The sequence below is a fragment of the Emys orbicularis genome, chromosome 2 (assembly GCF_028017835.1).
Source record: "Emys orbicularis isolate rEmyOrb1 chromosome 2, rEmyOrb1.hap1, whole genome shotgun sequence".
NCBI lineage: Eukaryota > Metazoa > Chordata > Testudines > Emydidae > Emys > Emys orbicularis.
The window spans coordinates 10,638,643-10,658,742 of NC_088684.1; the positions used below are offsets into that span (position 1 = coordinate 10,638,643).

General features: G+C 43.8%; 1 protein-coding gene across 1 annotated transcript in view; it reads left to right on the top strand.

Annotated features, from left to right (window-relative positions):
* The window catches only part of TRAPPC9 (trafficking protein particle complex subunit 9), an 839,327-nt gene that overhangs the window by 134,618 nt on the left and 684,609 nt on the right, over positions 1–20,100 (top strand). Inside the window, exons 14-15 of the mRNA XM_065398766.1 lie at positions 674–806; positions 12,336–12,499. Coding sequence (XP_065254838.1) covers positions 674–806; positions 12,336–12,499 — 297 coding nt within the window. The remainder of the gene's footprint in view (positions 1–673; positions 807–12,335; positions 12,500–20,100) is intronic.

Here is a 20,100-nt window from a genome sequence, read left to right on the forward strand (position 1 = left end):
TTGTGCATTTTTAATAGAATTCTAATTTTCATTCAAATAGAGCTTGACATGAGTCTCATCTAAAAAAATTAATCATTTAGTAAATAAGGAATGAATCATTCACCATTTTCTAACATAACCAAAAAAAAAAAAAGTCATCAGTCCAGTCCCCTGCATTCATGGCAGGACTAAGTATTATCTAGACCATTCCTGATAGGTGTTTGTCTAACCTGCTCTTAAATCTCTCATGATGGAGATTCCACAACCTCCCTAGGCAATTTATTCCAGTGCTTAACCACCCGGACAATTAGGAAAATTTTCCTAAATGTATGTTAATTTAAATACTTGCGTGAATAATATATTTAGATACAGTACATCCTCCTGGTTAGCTAAAAAAGTGCCAAGTTTTAGTATAATGGTTGTATTTAGCTGTAAATTAATGTTTTATTGATAACCAACCAATAAGAATCAACCTTTGTTTAGGAAAATAATTAAAGCACAAATACAAAACAAGATTGAAATTAGTGATTTTAAATCAAGGTTTCCTGCTGGCTGATTTCAATCATCATTAAAATTGGTCATTTACATCACTTTGATTTAAATCAATCCACCCTGGTCACTAAATTTTTGTAGTTAATCCCATCATGAAGCAAATAGTTTCAGGACAAATTGGCTCTTTTCTACCTTGAAATAGGTTATCATACTTCAGTCTTTGGAGTCTTCAGTGATTGTATTCTGGATAACCTGCCAGGATTAAAGACGAATGGCTGTGCAGTAGAAGTCATTCCAGCTTTGCCAAGGCTGCAGATCAGTACCTCTCTACCAAGGTAAGAAATTGAATTAGGTACAGATTTCATTTTTGGTAAACTAGAAAATGTATTGGTTATAATGCTGTTTCTGGCTATACAAATTTGCTTTTTATAATGTGGGTCTGAAATCACTGTATTTATAATACAATATAGTGTAATTTAGTGAAGTAAGACATATACATTAAAATCAAAGTGGCTTGAAATTGGGGTTGTGCCCTTATTTGCTCTTTGTGTAATATAAAACTGAAAAAATAAATTGTCTGAAAATTTTTCACTTTTTTTTTTTAAACCCTAGAAATATTAGGAATGTCAAGTCTGGTCTTCCTTGATTTTATTGGTTGACCTAATGTGGTCTCAGAGAGTATATACTGAGAGATCTCATACTTGAATTGAAGAGGAGTAATGTTGAGGCTTTAACAAGTTTCTACTAAGTTTTCATTAGGCACTGGTATTAAATAGGTAACGATACAACATTTTGAGTTTGAACATAAGAACGGCCGTACCGGGTCAGACCAAAGGTCCATCTAGCCCAGTATCCTGTCTACCGACAGTGGCCAATGCCAGGTGCCCCAGAGGGAGTGGACCAACAGGCAATGATCAAGTGATCTCTCTCCTGCCATCCATCTCCATCCTCTGACAAACAGAGGCTAGGGACACCATTCCTTATCCATCCTGGCTAATAGCCATTAATGGACTTAACCACCATGAATTTGTCCAGTTCTCTTTTAAACGCTGTTATAGTCCTAGCCTTCACAACCTCCTCAGGTAAGGAGTTCCACAAGTTGACTGTGCGCTGCGTGAAGAAGAACTTCCTTGCATTTGTTTTAAACCTGCTGCCTATTAATTTCATTTGGTAACCCCTAGTTCTTGTATTATGGGAATAAGTAAATAACTTTTCCTTATCCACTTTCTCCACATCACTCATGATTTTATATACCTCTATCATATCCCCCCTTAGTCTCCTCTTTTCCAAGCTGAAGAGTCCTAGCCTCTTTAATCTCTCCTCATATGGGACCCATTCCAAACCCCTAATCATTTTAGTTGCCCTTTTCTGAACCTTTTCTAGTGCCAGTATATCTTTTTTGAGATGAGGAGACCACATCTGTACGCAGTATTCGAGATGTGGGCGTACCATCGATTTATATAAGGGCAATAATATATTCTCAGTCTTATTCTCTATCCCCTTTTTAATGATCCCTAACATCCTGTTTGCTTTTTTGACCGCCTCTGCACACTGCACGGACATCTTCAGAGAACTATCCACGATGACTCCAAGATCTTTTTCCTGACTTGTTTTAGCTAAATTAGCCCCCATCATATTGTATGTATAGTTGGGGTTATTTTTTCCAATGTGCCTTACTTTACAGTTATCCACATTAAATTTCATTTGCCATTTTGTTGCCCAATCACTTAGTTTTGTGAGATCTTTTTGAAGTTCATCACAGTCTGCTTTGGTCTTAACTATCTTGAGCAGTTTAGTATCATCTGCGAACTTTGCCACCTCACTGTTTACCCCTTTCTCCAGATCATTTATAAATAAGTTGAATAGGTTTGGTCCGAGGACTGACCCTTGGGAAACACCACTAAATACCCCTCTCCATTCTGAGAATTTACCATTAATTCCTACCCTTTGTTCCCGGTCTTTTAACCAGTTCTCAATCCATGAAAGGACCTTCCCTTTTATCCCATGACAACTTACTTTACTTAAGAGCCTTTGGTTAGAGACCTTGTCAAAGGCTTTCTGGAAATCTAAGTATCTAAGAGTTTGGGCCAGGGTGTTCCTATAATTCCTTTCTGTTTCATTAACTTCAGAGAAGGAGTCTCATTTCATTCTGACTATCTAGTCAAGCAAAGTCTTCAGTATTAATTTGTTTATATTGTTTTTTAACCAAGCTGTACGTTGGGCTCACTGTGAGCACTCACTGAAATGTTATGTTAAATGTTGCTTCTAGTTAATGATTTTATTGTAAATGGTTTTGTGTGTCCAGCAAAATGTATGAATTTAATCTCCTAGGCTCATTTTTAAGGTGTTATGAAGGTTTCCTTTGAGGATGAGGACTGAAGTCAGGTTTGGAAAGATGATTTTGTGAAAATTGTTTGCCCATAGGTGATTTTATGTTTAATCATTTTTCTGTATGAGTTTGAGAGCGTAGTGATTGTCTGGTTTCACCCACGTAGATGGGCCATTAAATGCACTGGATGAGGTACATCACATGTGATAGGCATGTGTAGGATCTTGAAAGGTTTGTTGTGGGTGGGTATTGTTGATCATAGCAGTGGAGGAGATATGTCTTCAGGTTTTGTATCTGTTGTTCAGGCAGGGTCTGGTGCCACTTTGAGTTGGTCTGTCCTGGTCTGTGGGGATTTAGTTTCTGATGATGAGCTTGGAGAGGTTGGGAGTTGTTAGAACCCCAGAAGAGAGGGTTCAGGAAAGATTTCTTTCAGGAAGTGGTCCCCATCAAGTATGGGTTGCAATTGTTTAATGATACCCTGGATCATTAAACAATTTAATGCTAGACACTAAAAATCATTGTTTTAAAAAGATTCTGAATGTATGACCTGTTACTATAATCTGTAACCCACTAATCTCCTTCCCTCCTCCCCCTTCCCCCCCCCCCATGACTGCAGGATTGTTAATGGGCCACATCACCTTGAATGGTCCCTTAGAATATGTGTTAACTACTTACGCTAAACAATCTGTTCAACCTTGTATTTAGCTGTGACACTGTGAGTACCTTTCCCAGATCTGAAGAAGAGCTCCATGTTTATCTCTTTTACTTAAAGAAGACAGTCCTATAAAAGATATTGCCTCACCTGTCTTGTCTCTGAAACATACATAGGCTACTTGAGCGTCAAGTATAGATACGTATTCTGAAATACCTTAAAAACCTACTGTGAATACATATTTTTCTGTGAAGGCAGCCTTTTCATAATGATTTAACAAACAAGGATGTTAAAAGTGTATGTGAATTTTAAATTACAGAACTCAGATTTACCACCAAATTTACCAACTATTAATCTCAATTCCTTTTTCCCTCACACCCTTGTTCTCCTCTGTCTCCTTTCTATCAATATGAAAAATTTTCAGTTTCCTCAAAAAATCTTAACCCCATCTATCTCTCTTGTCCTGTAGTTGTCCTCCCATCAATTTTAAAGCTCCTTAAATAGTCAATTTACATTCGCTGTTTGAATTTCTCTCATCAGATTCCCTCCAGGATCCACTCCAATCTGTCTTGTGCCCTCTACGCTCCTCTGAAGTTGCATTTACCGAATTCTCCAGTGACCCCTTCCTAGTTCATTTGAAAGTATTTACCCTATCCTCCTTGATCCTTGCACTACCTCTGTACCATACAACATCTGTTAATTTCAATAATTGACTGATTTGATGCATTTGCTGTTGCAGAAATTCTTGGAGAATCATTTGGAGAAATCTTATCTCTGAAAATTCATATTCAGACAAAGAATTTTTCCTAGAGTATATTAAAACCTTGGTGAATAAATCATCCATTTTATTGTCCATGTACCATGTGAAACACACTTAAACCATTATTTCAGAAATCTTCAGTCATTTAACTTGTTAGTAATAGTGACTTAAGCAAACAGCTGCTTTCTGAGTGAACTCGTGGTGACTGCACAGTCAGTCAGTCACTCCTGCTCTCCTCCTCCTCTTCAAGTGCTTGTTCATGTCTGTTCCATGCTAGGTGTGTGCGCGTCGCATGCACTGTTGATGGAGATTTTTCCCTTAGTATCTGTTGGGCCGGCTGTGGCGTCCTCTGGAGCCATGTGTGTATGCACTGGTATAAGGGACCCCACACCCTCTCAGTTCCTTCTGCCCACCCATGATGGTTGCTGGAACAACCCTTTCATGAACATAAGAAAGGCCATAAAATGAGTCAGACCAAAGGCCCATCTAACCCAGTAGCCCGTTTTCTGACAGTGGCCAATGCCAAGTGCTTCAGAGGGAATGAACAGAACAGGTAATTGTCAGGTGATCTATTCTGTCACCCATTCCTAGCTTCTGGCAGACAGAGGCTAGGCACATCATCCCGGCCCATCCTGGCTAAAAGCCATGGATGGACCTATCCTCCATGAATTTATCTAGATCTTTTTTTGAACCCTGTTATCGTCTTGATTTAGCAAGGCTCTTTCCAGTGGTTTTGGACTCTCTCTGTTCATAGTGTAAATAGTTTAGTGTATATAGGTTTTTTGCAAGTTGTGATAGTGTATATAGTTAGTGTATATAGTTCTTATTGTCGAAGGACTTTTTGTCTCGGGTCAGACATGCCCTGGTCCCCGGGCTGCAAGTCTTGTGCCTCTTGTGGCAAACCTATGCCTGTGAGTGAATTGCACTTCAGTTGCTTAAAGTGCTTGGGGGAAACCCACATGAAGGACAAGTGCAAACTCTGTTGAGACTTCAGATCCCACACTAAGTAGTACAGGGGGATCAGACTCAAGGCTATCCTCATGGAAGCTGCCCTCAAACCTGTCTCAGAGCTGATCTGATTTGGTGCTAAGAACTTCTGCGTCAGTGCGAAGTGCTCTACTGGCAATGTTCTCCATCCCTAATGCTGCGGAAGAAGCACAAAAAGCAGTGCATTGAGAGAGGGTGCTCACCAGTGCAAAAGAGAGACAAGTGGGGAGAGTGAGCGAGACCTGTACTGGGCTGCTCTTCTACCCATGTTAGCACTGTCGACTCCACCAAGGGAGTTGAGTCTGATGCAGGATCCTCTGCTGACACCAGAGAGCCACCGCAGTACCAGTGTACTGATGGTGCTGTTGATCCCATAGAAAGAACAGGAGTACTTGTGGCACCTTAGAGACTAACAAATTTATTAGAGCATAAGCTTTCGTGGGCTACAACCCACTTCTTCGGATGCATATCGATCCCATAGATTTATCAGTCAGCTAGGGACCGTCTCTCTTCCAGTCCCTCTAGCCCCAGTGGGGACTCTACCAGCTCCAGCATCCAGAAGCAGGAGGGAACAGGGTGCATCAGGTGCCTTACTGGCACAGGGTCCCCTGGCACCATCCAGCGCCAAGCCTCTCCTGATCCCGGTGTCCCACTTCACAACACCACAGGTCCATGGAGTCCTAGCACCGTGTGGAAGTGGGTACTGCTCCACCGTGGTCACCCACAGAGGAATCCTCTTTGGAGTCCAAAGGGGAGTCTTCTGTACCAATGAAAGCCTACCATTGATACCATTCTATGCCCCATTGTGCTTCACTGCTGGTCTGGCGAGTGCCTGGCCAGCGGGGCACTGGCCGATACAGTGACCACACTGGAATCTCTGGTGTTTTTCCCCAGCACAGAGGCCTGAATTCCACCACTTGTACTCGGTGGCCTCTTGCAGACGGGCTGCCACTCCTTCCTGCTGGGCACCGGATTCAGACTCCGGCACCGACCATGGTACCAAAGTCCAGGAGATGCCTCCAGTGGACATAGTTGAGGGAGAGGAAGGAGCCCCTGCCCTGGTGCAAGTCTCCTTCTTGTTCTCCCCAGATGAGATTGTTGCGGGTCCCAGCAGCCTACTTCCCCAGGACGATTTCAGGGCCCACCAGGACCTTCTGAAGTGGGTCACTTCAAACCTGGGCTTGGAGCTCAAAGAGACATCACCCAGCCTTCCTGTTATCCTGGCTGCAGCAGCTCTATCCAAAGTAGCCCTGCCCATCAATGAGGTGGTGATGGGACCTGTCAAGGCCCTATGGCAGATTCCTTCTTCTCTGGCCCCCACGTCAAAGAGGGCAGAGAAAAAGTATTATGTGCCAGCAAACGGGATTGACCATCTGTACTCGCACTCTCCCCTGGACCCTCTGGGTGTCTGGCTAACAAAAGGGACAGGCAGGGAGAGTCGAGTGCTACCCCGAAACAGAAGGACTTTGAGAAACTGGACCTTTTCAGAAGAAAGTATTCCATAGGTAGCCCCCAGCTGCATATCGCCAATCAGCAGGCTCTGCTAGGGACATACGATTTTAATCTATGGGACTCCCTGACAAAGTTCAGACTCCCTGATTCAAGAGGCAATGCAGGAGTTTCTGTTCCTCCTAGAGGAGGGTAAGAATATGGCTAAGACCTCTCTCCAGGTGGCTTTGGATGCTGCCTGGACAGTGGCCTCTGTGGTCACCATGAGGTGCTGTTCCTGACTCCAGTCCTCTGGCTTTCTCCCAAGAGGTCCAACAATCAATCCAGGATCTCCCATTTGAAGGTTCCTCTTTTTTCTCGGAGCAGATGGGCATGAAACTTCACGGACTGAAGGACTCAAGGGCCACACTATGATCCCTAGACCTGTATGTTCCCTCTGCCTCTAGAAAACACTTCAGACCCCAGCAGCCTCCTTGATTCTTGGGACCTCCAAGTCAGGAGCCCTACAAAAGAAAACGCTGAGGTTATAAATGGCATCAACCATTCCTGTATACCTCAGCCCAAGCAGGTCTTCTGAAGGTGTGCCCAAGAGCACTATACCAGTCGCCATTTCAGATCTGCCCCCCCTTTCATTTTTGGACCGTCTGTTGCTATTCAGCCTGGCTTGGGCATCTATAACATCTGGCCAATGGGTCTTGAGCATAGTGACAGTTGGATATACCCTTCAGTTTTTATCCATTCCTTCTTCCCACCTCGCATCCCTCTTCAGGGACCCTTCTCATGCGGAGCTCCTTGCCCAGAAGGAGCAATCCCTCCTTCGTATGGGAGCTTTGGAGGAAGTCGCGCAGTACTTGAGCGGGAAAGGGTTTTACTCCTGATATTTCCTAATCCCAAAGGCAAAAGGCGGGCTCTGGCCCATCCTGCACCTGTGCTGCCTCAACAGATGTCTCAAGAAACTGAGATTTAGCATGGTCTCCCTGGCCTCCAGCTTTCCCTCCCTGGGCCCAGGTGGTTGGTATGCTGCCCTTGACTTAGAGTGGTTCTTAACCTTTCCAGACTACTGTACCCCTTTTAGGAGTCTGATTTGTCTTGTGTAACCCCAGATTTCACTTAACTTTAAAAACTACTTGCTTACAAAATCAGATCTAAAAATACAAGTGTGTCACAGCATACTATTACTGAAAATTTGCTTAAAATTTTTTCATTTTTACCATATAATTCTAAAATAAATCAATTGGAATATAAATATTGTACTTACATTTCGGTGTACAGTATATAGAGCAGTATAAAGAAGTCATTTGTCGATACGAAATTTTCATTTGTACTGACTTTGCTAGTGCTTTTTACGTAGCCTGTTGTAAAATTAGGCAAATACCATCATAAGTTGATGCACTCCCCTGAAAGACCTCTGCGTACCCCCAGGGGTACAGTTACCCATGGTTGAGAAACACTGACTTAAAGGACGCATAATTTCACACCTCTATCTTTCATGGTCACAGAAGATTTCTCATGTTTGTAGTGGGTCATTGCCACTACCAATTCACTGCTCTCCCCTTTGGTCTATCGGCAGCCCCAAGGGTTTATATGAAGTGTACGGTGGTTGTAGCAGCCTTCCTCAGGTGGCGAGGTGTTCAGGTTTACCCGTACCTCAACAACTGATTGATCAAAGGTCAGTTGCAGGCTCAAGTGCAAGAGAGTGTCAGCACAGTCCGAACCACCTTCAGGGTGCTGAGCCTGCTGATAAACGAGCAGAAGTCAACTCTTGTCTTGGTTTAGAAAATAGAATTTATTGGGGCTGTGCTCTACTTGACCCAAGACCTGGGCCTTCCTGCCGGAGGCCTGATTCCAGACCATGGCAAACCTGATTTCCAAGGTCATGGCCCACCCAATCATGACAGCTTGAGTGTGCTTCAAGCTACTGGGTCACATGGCGGCTTGCACTTACGTGATTCAATATGTAAGACTGCGCCTCAGGCCCCGTCACGTGTGGCTAGAGTCAGTTTAGTCCCCGAGCAGACATCACTTGGACTCAATACTTACCATTCCTCCCCGCATCTTCACTTTTCTGGCTGGTGGAAGGAGCCAAAGTCAGTAATGATGGGGGGTGTCCTTTGTGTCCCCATAGCCGTCAGTGTCTTTAGTCTCGGATATGTCCGACCTAGGGTGGGGAGCCCACCTCAACAGCCTTTGGACTCAAGGCCTCTGGTCTCAAGAAGAACTCTTCCTGCACGTAAACGTCAGGGAGCTCAGGGCGGTGTGCCTGGCTTGCCAAGTGTTCCTTCCCCAAGTCTCAGGAAAGGTAGTTCAAGTCCTGACAGATAATACAGTGGCCATGTTTTATATCAACAAGCAAGGAGGGCACTGATCCTCCGCCCTGTATCAGGAGGTGGTTGCTCTATGGGACTTTTGTGCAAGACACTCCATTCATCTCGAGGCGTCTGACCTCCCAGGAGCCCCGGAACATGTTGGCAGATCACCTCAGCAGGTCCTTCTCTCAGCATGAATGGTCCCTTCACCCAGAGGTCGTCAGTGTTACCTTTCAGAGGTGGGGGCCTCCCAAGGGGGACCTGTTCATTACCAGGCAGAATAGGAAATACCATCAGTTCTGTTTGCTGCGTGGGCACAGCATGGGCTCCCTCTCTGATGCCTTCCCGCTTTCGTGGGCAGATCACCTTCTGTATGCTTTTCCACCAATCCCCTTGGTTCACAGGTTCTCCTAAAAATCAAATTGGAGAAGGCAAGGTTTATTCTGATAGCACTGGTATGGCCATGCTAGCATTGGTTCGGTATGTTTCTGGATGTCTCAGTGGCAGCTCCACTCTTGCTCCCACTCTGCCCTGACTTGATTTCATAAGACGATGGCTGACTACTACGACTACTACACCCAAACCTTGCCTCCCTGCACCTAACAGCATGTCTGAATCCTGAAGAACAAGTCTGCTCTGAACAGGTTCAGCTGGTCATGCTAGGTAGTAGAAAGCCTTCCACCAGTGCTACCTACTTGGCCAAATGGAAACGTTTAACTTGTTGGGCCGCTGAACAAGATCTCTCTTCAGTCTATCATGGACTATTTTCTCCACCTAAAGGAGCAAGGTCTGTCACTCTCGTCTATTAAGGTTCATCGGGTAGCCATCTCAGCCTCCAGTGAATGGCAGATCGGTGTTCTGTCATGAGATGGTCTGGTTTCTCAAGGTTTTGGAAAGACTCTATCCTCAGGTTCACAAACTGACCCCCCCCCCCCCCCAACGTGACTTAAACCTGGTCCTGTCAAGGCTTATGGGGCCTCCCTTTGAGCCTTTAGCATCATGCTCCTTACTACTTCTCTCCTAGAAGGTCGCCTTCCAGGTGGCGATCACCTCAGCCAGAAGGGTCTCTGAGATCAGGGCCATTAAATAAGAGCCACCTTACATGGAGTTCTTCGAGGACAGGTTCCAACTGTGCCCCCATCCTGTCTTCTTGCCAAAGTTTGTGGAATTGTGACACCACAACCAGGTCATTTTTCTACCTGTCTCATTGCCAAAACCTCACAAAAGCTCTGAGGAATGATGGCTTCATACGTTGGATGTTAGGCGGGCCCTCATCTTTTATATTGAGAAGACTAATCCACAGATCCATTCAACTCTTGTAGCAGTAGTGGAAAGGATGAGAGGGCTACCTGTGTCAACCCAAAGACTTTCATCCTGGATAACCGCCTGTATTTGGGCTTGCTATGAGCAGGTGAACATCCTGCCTTCAGCCATCTTGATCACTCATTCCAGAAGAGCCCAGGCTTTGTCAGCAGTGTTCCTTGTGCAGGTACCAATCTACGACATCTGCAGAGCCGCAACCTGGTCGACAGTTCATACTTTCGTGTCCCACTGCGCCATTACCCAACAGGCCCAAGATGATGCCAGTTTTGGGAGAGCTGTGTTGCAGTCAGCACATCCATGAACTCCGAGCCTATCTCCTGGGGTACTGCTTGTGAGTCATGTAGCATGGAATGGACATGAGCAAGCCCTCGAAGAAGAAACAGTTACTAACCTTTCCTAACTGTTCTTTGAAATGTGTTGCTCATGTCCATTCCATGACCCATCCTGCTACCCTTCTGTGAGAGTTACCGGCAAGAAGGAACTGAGAGGGCGCAACAGCCAGCCCAACAGATACCACTAAGGAAAAAATCTCCTGCAACAGTGCATGTGGTGTACACACACCTAGCATGGAATGGACATGAGCAACACATCTTGAAGAACAACAGTTACAAAAGGTTAGTAACCGCTTTTTCTGCCACTAGTGGTGCTACTGCCCTGGTACTGCTCACTAATACTACCACAATACCAATGTGCTTATCTGCTCAGGTTGTGAGTGTGATCTGAGAGCACTCTTGGACATCAGACAGGGTAGCTCCCCTGTTGGATGAAGTATATCTTTTCCTCCCAATTGCTGAATGTAGCAGGGACTATCTACCTCTCATTCACCTTACACTCACTCTTATGAGCCGTAGTGGTCTCATAGGGAATTCAGGGATCATCCTTACAAAAACAGGCCTTTGGATCTTCTAGGACAGTGGTTTTCAAACTTTTTTCCTCGTGACCCAGTTGAAGAAAATTACTGATGCCTGTGACCCAACATAATTATATCTTTTGACTAGAGTTTTCATAAAATCATCATAATGCAATACATTCCAGTTTAACCCACTTTACATAACTGACACTAGCTTTAGTAAGCCTATGGTAAGGAGTGTGGAAGGTGGCCCAGGGTAGGGCAGAGGATGGGGTGCAGGAGCGAGGGCTCTGTCTGGGGTTGAGGGCTCTAGGGTGGAGCTGGGGATGAGGGGTTCAGGGTGCAGGAGGGGCCTTTGGGGAAAGGGTCCCTGTCTCCCTCTGCACAGAGTTCCGGTGGAAGGGTCCCTCTCTCCTAGCCAGCAGCAGCGAGCTTTGGAGCTGGGGGAGAGGCCTGCAGCAGCCCTGCAAGCCAACTTGCTCCCCTCCCCAGTTCCCGCCCACCCCCTACCTCTCTCCTCTCCAGGTCCCTGCTGTGCGGCCCTTTAGAGCTGCTGTGCAGCAACGATTGTTATAATTTGAATCAGCAAGATGACACAGTGCCTGACATTCCGTGACCCAGTACTTTGAAAAACACTGTTCTAGGGAGCATTCACCCTGGTATCTATCCTGAGTCTTTCTCAGTTGAAATATTTTTAAAACTTTATTTTTGTGTTCCATGCCAGTCTTAGTTGACATTCAGTAACAAAAGTACTAGATAAACCTCATTAGAAAAATTAGATAACCTCCAACCTTTAAAACTCAGTTATTTAGATTGCCAGCTTGCTTTTCCCCACCCTTGTACAGTTCAGTTTTGTTATATAAGCAGCAATTTGTTTAACAAACACCCACAGCTAGAAGTGAATGCTTTTATACCCTTTCAAAACTGTGATTATGAGCTTATTAGTTTTTGCTCCTAATAGTTCCTGAATATAGTAGCCACTGAAAATTAAGCTGGAATTGAAGAGCTGGAAAAGGAGTATAAGATGAAGCTAGCTGCAATTATTTGATTTTTTTTTTTTTTTTTTAAGGGTCAATATTTTGTGAACCATCAAGGACAGGTTGACTGGATTCCCGGATTTCTGTTACGTTTTCTATTGTGGTTAGGTTGTTAAGATGTGAGTAATGTTTAACACAGTATTTAATTTGCATATCTATCTTTGTTTATAGGTCTGCTCACACATTGCAGCCTTCCTCAGGGGATGAAATTTCCACCAGTGTATCTGTCCAGCTTTACAATGGAGAAACGCAGCAACTTGTCATTAAATTAGAAAATATTGGAACAGAACCTCTGGAGAAACTAGAGGTCACAGCAAAAACAGTCAACTCAAAAGGTATGTATGCTGGTGTATGATTAGAAAAATCCCTCACTTCAAGAGAAGCGTGTACGAAGTGGTTGTGACAGACTGTCTTAGTGGAGTGATGTTTCAGAAGTCAAGTAGCCCTCTCCCCTAATAAAGATTCAGGGGATTCATTTAGATGGACATCAGTGTCCTCTTTGGCAATCAGATCCAATAAACCTAAATATGTTCTTGATTTTCAAAAAGCATGTGGAAGTAGATTTGAAGTTAATGTCACTTTGACAGCTTTTATTTTAAATCAGTGAATCTTAACTTTAAAGTAGACAGAAGCAGAAATCTCATCTCTAAAATAATCATTTCTTATTATAATATATAATAGGAGCCAGCGATTGACTAGCAATAGATACTACATTGACTATGAAGAAATCAGATAAATGAGATGGTATTTTGTAGAGAAACAGAATATGCATAAGCAAGGTGGTTTATTAAAAAATAATCTTGTTTTAACCCTAAAATTTCCTTACTTGAAAGAATTACGAGAAGGGAAAAAATGCCCAGCTGCCATCCAGTCATAGTTTCTGCAACAGGAAAAAATGTGGAAAAGAATAATGGATAGTTTATTTTGTTCATTCCCATATTCTATCTTGTGAATTAAAAGGATAGTTGAAAATGAAGAAAGAATAGGATGCAGGCATAAGTTTTCCTGTCTCTATGTATTTTTTTTCTAAGATTCTGTGCTCTAACCCATCTGTGAGGGCATCATTATGAAGATTATATTAACAGAATAAATATAGAATCAGATGAAAGTAAGTTAGTGTTTTCTTACTATGGAAATAACATACATACTATAGTTTTTGTTCTTTAATTGCATAGTGAGAAAATAAAATTTGATACCTGATGATTTTTCTTTACTGAGTATCCAAGATTGCCGTTCCGACATTGGGATTGTCTCTTCTCTGCAGCTTCAGAAAACAGGACCTGCCCGATCATCTGTGAGGGGCTCTCTGCCTATATTGAGAGTCTCCAGGGAGATTGCATAGATGGCATTACAAAGCTGAAAAATATCTTGAGTCATTACTATCATTGGTACTATAAAAATATGCACAGGCCCCAATCTGAGATTGAGATGCCACATCGTTATGCAATGTGTACACACATAATAAAAGGATGAACTCTACCCAAAGAACTTACAATCTTGGTAGTGCAAGAGTTGTGATAGGCACATAATAGTAGCTCTAATACTATCCCTGTGTCTTATCAATTTGTGTAACATAACAGATTCATGTCTTTGAATTAGAAATTTGGGTTTCCATACACAGGGTGGTTTGGAAACGTGAGCTTAGAGACTAAGGCAAGAAAAATCATCAGATGTCAATTTTATTTTCTTACATGTCCAGGCTTGCCATTCCTACAGTAGAATATTTATAGCGTACTAAGCATAAGCATTTAAACCATAAGAAAGAGCTTTTGATACTCATTATTTCCACAGTGTGTAGTATTCCAAGAACTTACTGGGGTGCCACAGTGTACAGTATTCCCTGCCAGAGGAGGCATCTATTTGGGCTTGGACATCTAAACAATGGTGACAGACTTAGCCTTGTCTACACTACAGAGTTAAGTCGACTTAAGTTACGTTGACAAGTCACTTTAATAACATTGGTTGTGCATGTCCGCACAGTGCTCCTTATGTCAGCGGAGCATGTCCATAGTTGTTGCTCTTGCATTGACAGAGATCCATTGCATTGTGGGTAGCTATCCCACTGTGCAACTCGCCACCCTCTGTCACTAGGAGCTCTGGGAACGGATCGCGGTGCATCATGGGGACATGTGTGCCATCCCGTGATGCAATTCTTTCCGTCCCATCATTCCATTGGCTTCCTACTTCTTGTGCCATTTTTCAACTGCCCTTGTAAAGTGTGCGCCTGCCATGTCTGCCTGACAGCATGGATCCTGAGTTGCTGACCAGTCTGGTGATGTGCGTTATGAACACAATGTGACTGGTCCTGCAGTATATCATAAGCTGTGAAACAGAGTGAATCGATGATTCCTGCCCTGCTGTCTGCCATGGAAACAAATAATTCAGGATTCCTGCTGGATCTCATGGAGCAGCTTGCCACGATGGACCGTCGGTACTGAGTTAGGGAAACAAGAACTGAGTGGTGGGATTGCATTGTGATGCATGTATGGGATGACGAGTAGTGGCTGCAAAACGTTCGTATGCGCAAATCCACCTTCATGGAACTGTGTGTGGAGCTTGTCCCAGCACTGCATCTCAAGGACACCAGAATCAGAGCAGCACTCACAGTGGAAAAGCGACTGGCTATCACTGTGTGGAAGCTGGCAACTCCAGACTGCTACAGTCAGTCGCAAATCAATTTGGGGTTGGAAGGTCCTCCATGGTGGATGCAGTGATGCAAGTGTGCAGGGCCATTAATTGCCTCCTGCTATGAAGGACTGATACTCTCGGTAAGGTACAGGAAATAATTGAGGCAGTGGGATTCCCTAACTGTGGTGAGGCATATCCCAATTTTGGCCCCTGACCATCTTGTAATGGAGTACATCAACCAAAAGGGCTACTTCTCCATGGTCTTGCAGGCGCTGGAGGATTACCGGGGCTGTTTCGCTGACATCAATGCAGGGTGTTCAGGGAAGGTGCATGATGCAGGCGTCTTTCGGAAGACTGGACTGTATAGAAAGCTGCATGCTGGGACTTTCTTTCCAGACCAGAAGATTCCCATCGGGGATGTGAAAATTCCCATAGTGATCCTGGGAGACCCCACCTACCCCTTGCTCCTGTGGCTCATGAAGCCTTACACCTGGACCTAGACAACAGCAAGGTGCGCTTCAACAGCAGACTCAGCAAGTGTCAAATGACCGTTGAATGTGCCTTTGGTCGATTAAAAGGTCGCTGGCACTGTCTTTTTGGCTGGTTAGACCTCAGTGAGGAAAATATTCCGATGGTCATAGCAGCCTGCTGTACTCTACATAATATTTCCGAAGTGAAGGGGGAAAAGTTTTCCCAGGGGCGGACCACTGAGGCTGATCGGCTGGCTGCTGATTTTGGGCAGCCAGATACAAGGGCAATTAGAGGGGCACAGTGGGAGGCTATTAGAATCAGGGAGGCTTTGAAGGAGCATTTTGACAATGATTCCCAGTAATGTGTCTTTGTGATGCATTTGGCCAGGCAATGATTTTTTTGCCACCTTGAATTACCCTTGTAGTGCTTGTTTCCTGAGCTTTAATTGTAGTGAGCAAATATACCTACCTATAGCCAATGTGTTTCAAAGGCCTGGTCTACACTACAGTATTAGGTTGACATAAGATGCCTTGCGTTGAGCTAGCTGTGGAAGTATTGTCACTTAAATTTGGCTCCCAATGACATAAGTGCCTCTCTATGCCGATTTAGTAAGAACACCTCCTCAAGTGGCATAGAGTCATGGTCAATGTAATTAGGTAGGTGCAGTGTCAGTGACACTGCATTGGTTATGTCAACCGTTACTGGCTTTCAGGAGCCGTCCCACAATGCCTCACACTGACAAGACAATTGATACAAGTGCTTGTGGTGAGGACACGCACCACCAGCATAAGGAGCCAAGCTTGCGCAAACACAAGCAATTTAATAACTGCGATGCCTATATGCCAGCATAAGTTAGGTTGATATAATTTTGTAGTGTAGACATTGCCTCAGGATAGTTAAGTATTGGAATACATTACCTAGGGTGGTTGTCGAATCTTCATCAATGGATGTTTTTCAGAACAGATTAAAGACCCGTCAGAGATGGTCTAGGTATAAATGATTCTGTCTGAATGTGGGCACTTGGACTAGATGATCTCTTGAGAGCCCTTCCAGCCCTGCATTTCTCTGATTTCTGTCTTGTTGTAACAGGCAATTTTAAAATTGCAGTAACATCCTCCAGTGAATCCATAGCTTAGGGTGCATCACAGCAGCACACCCTTGTTTTCTGGTTAGGTCCTCCCTGATGTTCAGCACTGAGATTAACTTCTTTTTTAAATCTTTTAATAGAGGAAAATCCATACATAATATCAAATGTCACTTAAAAGCTTGAGAATGGCTATGCTGCTGGCATGCTTAGACCAATGCCTATCATGCTGACCAATATTATTGTCCTGTTCCCTTGTAGTCCCATCTGTCTGTCTCCCCTTGTTCTCATTTTATACTTAGACTGTAAGGTCTTTGGGGTAGGGACTATCTTTTTGTTTTGTGTTTGTACAGTGCCTAGCACCTTGGAGCTTCTACCTCTTCTCTTGGCCTGTGCCAGGGGAAGTAGAAGGTATTCAAAAGTGAGCTGAGTCTTAGGGCTGGGTCTAAGGCAGGTCCACCCTGGGTTACTGATTATATGGCGAGAGCCCTGTAATCCTGCACTGGGCCCAGTTAAATACCTGATACGTGAAAACAAAAACAACGAGGAGTCCGGTAGCACCTTTAAAGACTAACTAATTTATTTGGGCATAAGCTTTTGTGGGTAAAGAAGTGGGTTCTTTACCTACGAAAGCTTATGCCCAAATAAATTTGTTAGTCTATAAGGTGCCACCGGACTCCTAGTTGTTTTTGTGGATACAGACTAACACGGCTACCCCTCTGTTATTTGATATGTGACAGTGGGAGGAGGGTATATATTGTGCCCTGCTACTTAAGTCCATCCCGTGTGGTGTTTATTCACCTGCATATCCTGTCAGCACTTCTGTGGGCACATCTACATTTAAAATGCGGCATAAACGCTGCTGTAGTGTTTTAATGATGACTCTCTAACTCAGTGGGCGAGATCTCTCCTATCATCTTAGCTACTGCCTCACAGGGAAGTGGATTAACTATGTTGGTGGGAGAAGCGCTCAGTGGCAGCTCCACTAGTGCTCCCACCCCATCTGGACTTGATTTCACAAGACCACAATCAGTTGCTTCACCTGAACTGAACCTCCCTGCACTTGACAGCATAGTTGCTGTGTGACTGAACTCTGAAGAGCAGGCCTGCTCAGAACAGGCTCGGCAAGTTTTGCTAGGTAGGAGAGAGCCTTCCACCAGGAAAGCCTTCACTAGTTAGGCCTCCAAGCGGAATCTTTCTCCATCCTGGTCTTATCTGTAGTCTATATTGGATGATCTGCTCCACCTCTTTTAAGGTTCACTTGGCAGCCATCTTGGCCATCCAGTGGAGGGCAAATCAGTATTCTCCCATGAGACGATGGTCATATTTTTCAAGAGTTTGGAAAGAGTCTACCCTCAGGTTCATGACCCAGTTCCCCCATGGGACTTAAACCTTGTCCTGTCAATGCTCACAAGGCCTCCTGTCGAGCCGTTAGCATCTTGTTCCATTCTGCTTCTGTCTTGGAAGTTCGCCTTGCTAATGGCGATCACCTCGGCCAGAAGGGTCTCCAAGGATCAAAACCCTGACATCAGAACCCCCTTATATGGTGTTCTTCAAGGACAAGGTCCAGCTGCGCCCCCATTTGGCCTTCCTACCAAAGGTGGTGTCGCAATTCCACAACAACCAGGACATTTTTCTTCCGGTCTTTTCCGAAACTTCACAAGACTGCCAAGGAGCGTCTGCTCCATACATTACACGTTAGGCGAGCCCTAGACTTCTCTATTGAGAGGACTAAGCCCTTCCGCAAGTCTATGCAACTCTTTGTAGCAATAGTGGAAAGAATGAGAGGGCTGCCAGTATCATCCCAAAGAATCTTGTCCTTAATAACCGCCTGTATCCTGCCTGGTTACGAATAGGCGAAGGTTCTGCCTCCAGCCATTGTAACCACATATTCCATAAGAGCTCTTAGCTCATCAGCAGCATTCCTTGCACAAGTACCAATCCAGGAAATCTGCAGAGCTGCAACATGGTCGTCGGTTCATACCTTACTGTCCCACTATGCTATCACCCAATAGGCCCATGGCGATGCCAGCTTTGGAAGAGTGGTATTGCAGTCAGCACGTCCATAAACTCCGAGCCCACCTCCAAAGGTACTGCTTGTGAGTCACCTAGCATGGAATGGACATGAGCAACCCCACTGTGTTGTTGCCTCCCCTACAGTATGATTTTGGGAAACTGCATCTGCTAAGAGCTGGACCAACAGTTGAGGCGTTTATTGGAGATTTCCCCCAGCAAACACCAGTCCTCTTGTGTCTTAATGTCTTTTTTTAAGAAAGGAAAAATCTATTGTAAGAAGACCAGCCAGAACGCTCACTAGATGAGAGATTAAAAGCCACATCTGCTTAAGATATTTTTAGAAGCAATGAGATTTGGAGCATTATAGTAAATCTTATATCCAGATTTATTATGGATTAATGGGGTCGATTTCAAACACGTAGATCAGCACATTTTACAGAATATTCCCCACCCCCTTTGGAAGAAAAAAGGTTTGATCTCCTCTTTCTCTTATTTACTACTTCCTTTTGATTTTTAGAAAAGAAAAATTAACTTAAGGTAATTGTGAGTACCCTTCAGTCCAGAGACTATTGAAACAGATCAGGTTTTGTATATATGCAGGCTATGTGCTTTCTGAAGTTCCCATACCAGAAGGACTTAGACTTTCGATTGGGTGGCTTGGTAAGCAGTGTTTTGAGCATCAACCTGTTCAGTGTGCCAACTGTGGAGAACTGCAGTTAGATCCTTTGTCATACCTTTCCAAAACATTTCCTCAATGTGAATCCAGATCAGACTGGATCCTTCAGTCCCTTTTCAATTAACAGCACTGATTAGCCCTCCCTCTTAATGTTGTCACTGCTAGCTAGTCTCTCTCAGTGATGATTTGTGGACACAATGTCATAAAGGAGAAAAAGGTTACTTACCAAAATAAGTCCTGATTACTAAATATTTTGGCTCTGTAGATAAATACCAGTCCTCGCTTCCACTTTGGAGACTTAAGGGGGGATGCACCCGGAGATAGCGTAACGGAGGGACAGTTAGGGATTGGAGACTTTTTATGCCCTTGGTTCTAGAATACTGGGACAGACATGTACATGCTCCCTGAATGTCAGCTTTGAAATGGGTTGTAGCACAGTTTACCAGTGTATAGGTCTTAGCACAGCTCTTCAGAGACAATGTATTTGGAGCACAGATGTTAAATTGTTAAATTAATTTTTTGCATTTTTTAGTGCAACATTGTTTGACTTAATTTATTTGCACAACATCAGAAAAATCTAGCTAGGAAGTTATTATTCGGGACGCAATGGTTGTGGCAAGAGTTTTACTATATATGCTCTTTAGTCTTTAAGGGTATTTCTACACAGCATTATTTAGTGAAGCTGCACAGCTGGATTGACAAACTTGGAGGTAGCTGGGCTCCCATTAATTTTGTAAAAATAGCTGTATAGGCAGTGCTATGAAGTTGAATCTCAGGCTTGAGCTTGGGCTTTGAAGCCCATTCCCCTTCCTAGATTTTCAGATGGAAATCATTTTTAACCAAAGATCTTGCATGAAGCTATTGATTCTCTAACCTTGTAAGGTATGTAGCATTTCTCAGACTGATTCTTAATGCTAGTTTTTAATTTTTGCATTAATTTTAAATGTAACTTGTAAATTTAAATTCTTGTTCATAGATGAGCATAATTCTGATTCTTGACAACTTTTAGAATAAACTTAAGATAAGGAAGGGAAATACAATATAAACTGTAATTACTGAAT